Source organism: Camelus ferus, chromosome X (genome assembly GCF_009834535.1).
Source record: "Camelus ferus isolate YT-003-E chromosome X, BCGSAC_Cfer_1.0, whole genome shotgun sequence".
Classification (NCBI taxonomy): Eukaryota; Metazoa; Chordata; class Mammalia; order Artiodactyla; family Camelidae; genus Camelus; species Camelus ferus.
In genome coordinates, this window is record NC_045732.1 from 100,287,380 (window position 1) to 100,296,649 (window position 9,270).

The 9,270-nt window shown below is 38.1% G+C and overlaps 1 protein-coding gene across 5 annotated transcripts in view; it reads right to left on the reverse strand.

Annotated features, from left to right (window-relative positions):
- The window catches only part of LOC102514204 (gamma-taxilin), a 43,785-nt gene extending 35,000 nt beyond the window's left edge, over window positions 1-8,785 (reverse strand). For 2 of the 5 annotated variants that reach the window (XM_032475356.1, XM_032475360.1), the window contains exons 1-2: window positions 8,290-8,781; window positions 6,486-6,577 (exon numbers count right to left, since the gene is read on the reverse strand). In XM_032475356.1, coding sequence (XP_032331247.1) covers window positions 6,486-6,577; window positions 8,290-8,530 — 333 coding nt within the window. In that variant the 5' untranslated portion in view covers window positions 8,531-8,781. Of the gene's footprint in view, window positions 1-6,485; window positions 6,578-8,289 lie in introns of all 5 variants that reach the window. The other 3 variants (XM_032475357.1, XM_032475359.1, XM_032475355.1) reach the window with 3 other exon arrangements.
- Between the last annotated feature and the right edge of the window lie 485 nt (window positions 8,786-9,270).

A 9,270-nucleotide genomic window follows, 5' to 3' on the forward strand; every position in this document is an offset into this window, starting at 1 on the left:
TCATGAGTCTAGCTAAAATTTTGTCAGTTTTGTCTTTGTAAATCTAATGTGTTATAGTTTCATTTCCCTCAAGGCATTTGTTTTTTAATTTCTCTTTTGATTTCTTCATTGGCACATTGGTTGTTCACTACATATTGTTTAATCTCACACATCTGAAACTTTTCCACTTTCATACCATTACGGTCAGGAAGAATACCTGCTATCACTTCAATATTTCTGAAATTATTAAGACTTGTTTTGTGGCCTGACAAATAAGCTATTCTCCAGAATGTTCCTGAGCACTAAAAAAGAATGTGTGATTCTGCTGTTTTTCAAAGGAATGTTCTGTGTATATCTCTTAAGTCTGACATGTTGTTTCATGCTGATTTTGTCTGCACAGTGTACACAGTTGATGTAGGGGCCATATTAGAATCCCCTGCTATTATTGTATTGCTGTCTGTTTCTCCCATTAAGACTGCTTTATATATATTCACTCTATATATTTAGGTGGTCCTATGTTGCGTGCAAAAATATTTAACATCATTTAACATGTTTATCATCTTGTTGGACTCCCCCCTTTATCATTATGTAATGCTCTTCTCTCTCTCTTATTACACTGTTCTAGTCTATTTTCGTCTGATGTAAATATAGGTACCACTGCCTTCTTTTGGTTGCCATTTCTATGAACTATCTTTTTGTAACACTTCACTTTTAGTCTGTGTCTGTCCTTACATCTGAAGTGAGTCTCCTACTGGCAGCATTTAAAGGGGCCTTGTTTTCGTTTTTCCTTTTATCCCTTCAGCCACTCTGTGCCTTTTGAATGGAGCCCATTTACATTTAAAATAATTATTTATAGGTAGGTACTTATGCTTAAATTCCTTTTTCATTACCTTTTGTCTATCTACGACAGGTTTTGCTTTGTGGTTACCATGAGGCTTACATATAACAAATTATAACAGTCTGTTTAAAATTGGTAACAACTTAAGTTTAAATGCATTCTAAAGCTCTAAATTTATATTCTCCCCCTACACTTTTTATGCTTTTGATGTCACATTTTATACCTTTTATCTTGTATATGTCTTAATATCTATTATTGTAGTTAGAGTAATCTTTCACTACTTTTGTCTTTTCATTGGTTTTACAAGTGATTAATCTATTACCTTTCCTATATAGGTCATTTGCCAGAGATTTACACTTTCACATGTGTTCTTGTTAATAATCAATAAGCCCTTTTCAGCTTAAAGATGTCACTCTAACATTTCTTATGAGACTGGGTTGGTGGTGATGAACTCCTGCAGAATTGCTTGTATGGCAAATTCTTTATCCCTCCTTTTTGGAAATTGTAACTTTGCTGGGTAGAGTATTCTTGGATGGAATTCTTTCTTTCAGTACATTGATTAGATTGTGCCACTTCCTCCTGGTGTGCAAAATTTGTGCTGAAACATCTGCTGATAATCTCCTGAGAGTTCCCTTGTATGCAACAATTTGTTTTTCTCTTGCTGCCCTAAGTCTCTGTCTCTATTGTTTGACATTTTAATTATAATGTTTCTTGCTGTTGGTTCCTTTGAATACATCTTAGTTGGAACTTCCTGGAGCTGCATGTCTGTCTCCTTCCCCAGGTTAAGGAAGTTTTCAGTCATCTTTTTTCAAATGAGTGTTCTGCCCCTTTCTCTTTTCATCCTGGGCCACTATAATGTGAATGTTAGTCCTTTGATGTACCCCCATTTCCCTTAAGCAACCTTGAACTTTTTTCTCTTTTTGCTGCTAAGCTTGTGGAGCTCCAACTGCGCTTGCTTCAAGTTCATTGATCCTTTTTTCCTCCTCATCTACTCTGCTGTTGAATCCTTCTAGTGTATTTTTTCAGGGTTTTTTAAAAAGATTTTTTAGCTCTGTAACTTTGATATGGTACTATATTTCGTACCTTTGTTGAAATTCTCATTGTGTTCATGCATTTTTTTCCCGCTAGTTCTGTTGGTATCTCTATGATGATTACTTTGAATTCTTTATCAGATAAATTACTTATCTTTATGACTTTCTCTGAATTTTTATTGTTTATTGTAACAAATTTGTCTTTGCTTCATTTTGTTTGACTGTGGTTGTTTCTATCTACTACATGAAATAGCTATCTCTCCCAGTCTTGAAGGAGTGGTCTCATATAGGAGATGAATCTTATCTTTCACCCTTGCAGCTCTTGCTTGTTCTCAAACCTTTGATTGCTTGTTTAAGCAGCTTATTTTATTCTTAATAGCTCCCAGGTGTTGAGTGTGTTCTAACACCTGTCAGTGTCCCAAAGGGGTGGGAAGAGATCTCAGCACCACCTATATTCAGGCTGATTGGAAGCATGACCCTGAAAGGCAGCAGCTTTTAAAGAATACAAATATAATACACTCCTGTACAACTGCAAGCTAAGCTCTGCTTGCCACCAGACAAGGACAGCTAGAGGTGTCCATTTGGTGACAGAAAACAATTGAGCCTCCATACAAAAGTGGATGTGTACCCTTCTTGGAAATATTGGTGAGATGTAACAATGCAGAAGGAAAGTTCAAAGACAGGGCTTCTTCAGCCTGTGTTCCCAGAGAGCAAAATTGACAGGCCGGTAGATGTATACAAAACCCAAAGCTTGCCCCTCAGATCAAAGTTCCAGAACAAGCAAACAGACTTCTGTCACACAAAAGGAGGTGTGTTTCAGTGTGCTGTCTGTGAAGGGCCAGAGGTGTTGTAGCCAGCTGTCTATCTGATTCTTACTGTCCCAGGGGACCCAGGTATCCAAACTTCCCTGGTCACCAGACCAGATGTTCATGGGGGGTTCTATGGGCAGCAGCCACAAAAGCAGGGAAAAGACGCATGTAAGAACTTCCATTCCAAGGGATTCTAGGACTCTGGAGTATCAGAAGGAGAGAGCAAAGACAGCACCTGCCTCCTGAGGTCTCTAAAAGGCTTAGAGGCAGCCCTTAGGTGTGTGTTTATTTAAAAGCCTGCCCCTCAGTCAACAGCCATGAAGATTAGCTAACAAGCCTTTTTCACAGAAAGACCTAACCCTCAGGTTTGTTGCCTCTTGCTAGGAACTGGAGTGGTAGCCATTCAAGAACTTTTCTCCATTGGTTATAGTCTTGTGGGACCCACTGGCCAACACTGGCCACCAGAACCAAGCAATGTAGAGGTGCTTCCTGGAAGGAGACACAAGAATCTGGGGACCAGGTAAGCTCCTTTATGGAAGATAGGAGCAAGCTAAAAAAATAATAATAATAATAAAAATAAAATCAGAGGGAAAGTGCAAAGATCATGTCCCCTGGCCTCTGTTCCCTAAGAGCAACTCCAAAGACCTACAGATTATGCCACATGAGAAGACTTCCCCTCAAGCCAAAGCTCCTGGACAAGTAAATAATCCTCTTTCTTGGAAAGACCAGGAATGTGTTTCATTCTGCTGTCTGTGCAGTGCCTTGAGAGTGGTAGGCTGCCAAGAACTGTCTCTCCAATTGTTAGCATCCTATGGGACCCTAGAACACAAGACTCTTGGCCTCCAGGGCCAGGTGATCACACGACATTCCCTGTGTGGAAGCTGCCAAACCAGGCAGCAGACATGTGTAAAAGGTCCTCTCTAGGAGATACTGGAGCTGTGGGATGCAGCAGAGGGAAAGTGTAAAAATGGCTCCCACTGTCTTTAGCAACTTAGAGAAAGAGTGTGGAAATGGTTCCCACAAGCACCTTCATCTGTGGATAGTATCCCAATAGGCCATTGCCACAGAGGCCACCTTCACATAAAGTCTGGGCGATTTTCAAACAGGTGCTATCTGCACTGTGACCTGGGATTACTGAGTCTGTGCAGAAGCTTTTAAGGGGCATAAATGTCCATCAACAGATGACCAGATAAAGAAGCAGTGGTATATTTATACAATGGAATTCTACTCAGTTAGAAAAAAGAATGATATAATGCCATTTGCGGCTACATGGATGGGCCTAGAGATTGTCATTCTAAGTGAAGTAAGTCAGACAGAGAAAGAAAGATATCATATGAGATCACTTATATGTGGTATCTTAAAAAAAAAAAGACACTATAAACTCATCTACAAAGCAGAAACAGGCTCACAGACTTAGTAAACAATCTTATGCTTACTGGGGGAAGGGGGTAGGAGGGCATAGATATGGGAGTTTGAGATTTGCAAATGTTAGCCATTATATATAAAAATAGATTTTTTAAAAAGTGTCTTTTCTACAGCACAGGAAACTATATTCAATATCTTGTAATAACATTTAATGAAAAAATGAAAACATGTATGCATATGCATGACTAGGACATTGTGCTGTATGTCAGAGATAGACACATTTTAATTCACTGTTACTTCAATTAAAACAGAAAAACAGGCATTTCTCAGTTTACTATTGCACTTTGGGCCACATGGGTATGACTTCCCGGTTGTTTCTGAAAGCCAGATGTTTTACGGGCTTGTCTCTCAGGTGCGGATCTTAAAAGCTGGGGTTCCTGATGTGGAGTTCAGACTTCCTGCTCCATGTGTTTTACTGTCCTCCTGATTATGGGTCACACTGTGGGGTAGACTCTGTACTCAACCTGTCCTACCTAGCTTGATGTGACAGTGATGATATACCCCCAAGGTGGTCCAGCTGTTACACATGGTAAGTCAACTTTTTAAAATATTAGTTGTTCAAAAAACAGTTTTGGGACATATTTTTAAAACCAAAGCATACCTACTTTTTTTATACACCAGCTGGATGCTGCTGTCACATCAGGGGTCTACTACATAACCTTGTATTCTGCTGCTTTTCTTACCTAACTTTCACTAATTTGGTTACAAAGGCTGTGACCCCAGAAGCATATCCCTGCCCTTCCCTCAAAGAGAAACCAATTACTCTTATCTAAGTTTCAGAAGGAAGCTGCAAAGAAACAAAACAAAACAAAACAAAGCAAAACAACTGGTTAGAACCAGTGAGCCCAAGATGGCAGAGGATTTGACTTCCAGTCAATTTGAGCCTCACTATACACTTAGTGTAATATATCAGCATGCTAAGTGACACATCCACCAACACCATGACAGTTGACGACTGCCATGAGAGCAACTGGAAAAGCCCATACAAAAATTTAAAAGGAGAGTTCCTTGGTTCTAGGGTCAAACCACATCCCTGTTCTTGGACAACTCATGAAGACTCCTCCCACCCTTTCCAGTTCCTTCCCATTTACCTCAATCCTCCTGTATACTGATTGTCTCTGCCCATATTGGTTTGAGAAGCTGATTTGTGAACTAGGTTCCCAATTCTCCATTCTTTGCCATTGAATAAAGCCTGTGCTGTTCCAGTCTCAACACTGGCTTCATTATTAGTTGTGTGAATCCAATGGGAAAAGAACTTCCCTAGCTGGGATGAGACATCTCAGCCCAGGCTTGGATCCCGGCATAAGACTGGTCAACCAATTCACTAACACTTTATCTTTCTTTTTTCTTTTTTCACTCTCTCTCCCCCTCTTTTTCTGTCTTCTATTTCTGTTGCTTCTGCCTTGATTTCCATTATGTGGCTATAAGATTAGAGACTGGCTTCCATATACAATGGAAACATTTCTTTCCTGAGGCAGCAATCCAACAACACTGATTTCTGCCATCTTTGCATCTGGACAGCTCTAGGTCACTTTCACTGATGCCAACATGTTCTTGCTTCTCACAATATCAGAAGGTGCCAGTCTACCGACTGGACTATACAGGTTCCACTTGAGCAACAGTGGATGCTGCAACTCTGTTCTTAGAATTAGTTATGGACAAAACACACTCATGTTTATAATACAGAATAGTTGCTTTAACAACAGATGAAAATGCACAAAGTTTACCAGTGATAATTAACATAAATCCTTCACAAAAAGCAAGAATGTTGGCATTTACACTGGAATCAACTATGCTAACAATTTCCCACAACTATTATTCGAAGGGTTCTACAACTTTTCCTCTCTTTGCTTTTGAAAGGATGGCAGGATTCCCATGTTGAGAATGCTTCCATAATCCCAGATGAAGAATGCTACCTGAAATAACAGAGGTTAGAACAAATTCTTCCACAAGTCAATTTCTTTGGAAGATAGAAAAAGGAACAATGCCAGACATGGAGGAGATGTTCAGAAAATACTTCACGAGAAACAGTGCTGTTTTTCTTGCTACAATTTTCCTCACAGTGGTTAACTCTAACATTTCTCTCATGCCTAGAATTCCTTGAATTTAAACACAGAAACCGCTCCCTCCCACCTGTAAGACATGTGAACAAATGAAAATGCTGATCTAGAAATGCTAAGGCTAAGTGACTTTCAGGAAATCAGTTTCACTCAGAAAGCTATATATTGTATAATAAAAGTAAGCCATACAATCAACATGAGTCCCAAGAAATTTTGATTCTTCAAGTCTGTAATAAAATATAATTTTACATGTAAAGCTGTATCAGAATTATACTTTTAAAGTTTATCATGCACACCCACATTTTGCTATATATTTTATGGGCCTTGCTCTCTTAATACTCACGAGATCAGCATATTTCTTACAGAGAGCTGCCAGCTTCTCCTCTGGAGTTGAAAGACTGTTTAAGGCTTGCATCAATAATAATACTTCTTTTCCTGATGATTCATAAATAAAGGAAAGAAAGGACCATAAGGATAACATTAATCCAACCTGTAAATTTTACATAAAACATGTTTATATTTAGAATACAATTTAAAGCTATAATTGGAAATTATCTGCTAAATTAAAGACACTATTTTTAAACTGATTAATTATTAGCCTTACCAGTACCCAAATTTCTCACTTATCAACACTGCCAGTTATTTAGCACTTAAACAGTGAGAACATTTCCAAAAGTTTAAAAAATTTTACCTAATGGCTGATTCCAAGTTAAGAAATTTTACAAAGGGTAGAATGTCTTTCAAACATTCCTCCCAGCCAAGAGCAAATAAACAACAAAGTGCAGAAGGCTCTTCAGCTAACACCCACTGTCTGTCTAATATACACACAAATCCCCTGTGGCAGGTAACACTTCCTATGACCAGCCTGAGTTATGACTATTTTCTGATCATTCAGCAAGCATATTCTACATGTTAAGCAAGTTTAGCATCAAGAAAAGAGTCAAGTTAGCACTTTCTTTGCAGGGTGAGTTTTAATAGAGTACTCTAATAACTGTGGCAGAGAGAAGCAGATGGCTAAGATAGATCAGGGTGAATGAGGCCTTAAAGGAAAAGAGAATGTTCTTTTTCTTACTCTGGGGTAGGTCCCTTTTTATTTTCTAATATGTCACTCTTTAATATAGGATATTTCATTTAAAAAAATTTGAAGAAAATGTTGGTATTTGGTATACTTTACAGACTGATGGGAAAGGGAGAGAGGGAGAACAGGTGAAATTCAAAAAGAATACTTTCCTATCCACATAAAATTCTAGTACTGAAAGATTTCCTCCCTCAGGTAAAGACAAAACAAAAAAGACAAAATACAACGATTAATGTATGAGACATAACGACAATGTATACTTCAATTTTATGAAGATTTTAAATTTGAGCCATTTTAAGTTTAAACAATTTTAACACGAAGCTAAATTTTATGCCTAGCATTCGGGCTATTGATTCTGAAGATACTTGTCTTGTCTGTAAAGAATTATAAATGTTTTTCATACTCCTATAAATATTAACATCTTTAAAAGGTGCAAAGTGGATTAAGAAAGACAGTTACCATCTTATGCAGAAATCACTGAAATCAAACAAGGTAAATGTTAGGTACAATAGGAATAAAAAATTGAGCAGCACCCAGTAAGGTGAAACAAGGGATTCAGATTTCATTCCTGAAACTTAACATATCACATTCTCAGTCCTAACTGTCAAACTAACTAAGCAGAAGGAGAAAACATACCTTAAAAAACACTCTTATTAACCCAAGTTCCAAGCTAAAAATAACATATCTCATTTCTAAATTTTAGTGAATATTCTTTAATAAACTGACCAAATACACAGTTTACAATAATTATTAGTCAGGCAACTTTAAACGAACAAACAGAAGGCAAATCAAATATTGCTTCTGCCAAACTGGCCAATTTTGGGGGGGGGGGGAACAATTCTTAATTATTCAAAGAACCAAGGTATAAACTAAGCTCTCTACTCTGCTATTTTTCACCACCTCATATAATTGCAGCAGACAGACACACTAACCTGATCAAAGAAACGATGTGTATTAGCTAAACATCTACCTCAAAACTGATCATGTTCAGCAACTTCCTGTGCTGCAGAAAACATAAGTTAAACAAGCAGCATGTGAAAATCCCCAACCACTGGGCAGAGATTATTACCTAAGGTTATTTCTTTGTTTGTTTTGTACTGTGAATCTCGTTGCCCATCAGAGGGATCTGTTCCAGCTTCAGGCCCTGGAGGTTCCTCTCTTGACTCTCGTGTGCAGTGCATTGGGCTCCGCAAACTCCTGCTCCTTGTTATAAAGTTATCACGTTCATCCAATGAATGCTTCTTATTTGTGCTACCATAATTTGAGTCATGACGTTGAGGAATATCATTTGAATGAGAGTTGTGCAACATATCTGGCTTTACACCCGAACCTGCAAATTCTAGATCGTTCCACTGTGCCAATCACAAGCTAGAGGAAAAGAAGAAAAAAAATGTGGAGGAAGTAGTTAAATCGAATGCAATCAAGGGAGGAAAACTCAGCAGTATACAAAAATTCAGTTTTGCATTCCACTATGCTCATGTTTAAATGCAGTGTTTTCTTTTTGTACCTGGTACAGTCAACAAACCTGTTATCATTTGACAGTTTTATCTTTTTCTCTTTTATAGTGGTTTATAAAACAGTGATGATTCTTAGAATCAAAGGATAAAAAAAGGAGAGAAGGGGACTACATAATAATGGAATAGGAAAAATCCAAGACTGTCCCTCCAACAACTAATGTGCTGGCAGAATCCATCAGAGTCAACTTCTACAGAACTCTGGAATCCCCTTTAGCTTTTAAGCTTACAAAAGAAGATAAAAACTTATAGCCCAAATGGAAGGTTTAGTGAATAAAAAAGTAGGATACTATGGGATTTAATATTTCCTGCTTACCATTCTCCAAATTCTAGATCAATATTGGCCATAAGGACAGTAGCCCACACTCTCAGTGAAGGCTACTGTGCCAGAGGGAACAAAACAGACTTAATTTTCAAAGGATCATGGTCCCAATTCAATCTTTCAGGCAACTCCCTGAGAAACCTGTGCAGAGTCTACCATTTTTCACCCTTGTGAGAGCTGTTTCAGGACTGGGACAACTTTAGATACAAGAATA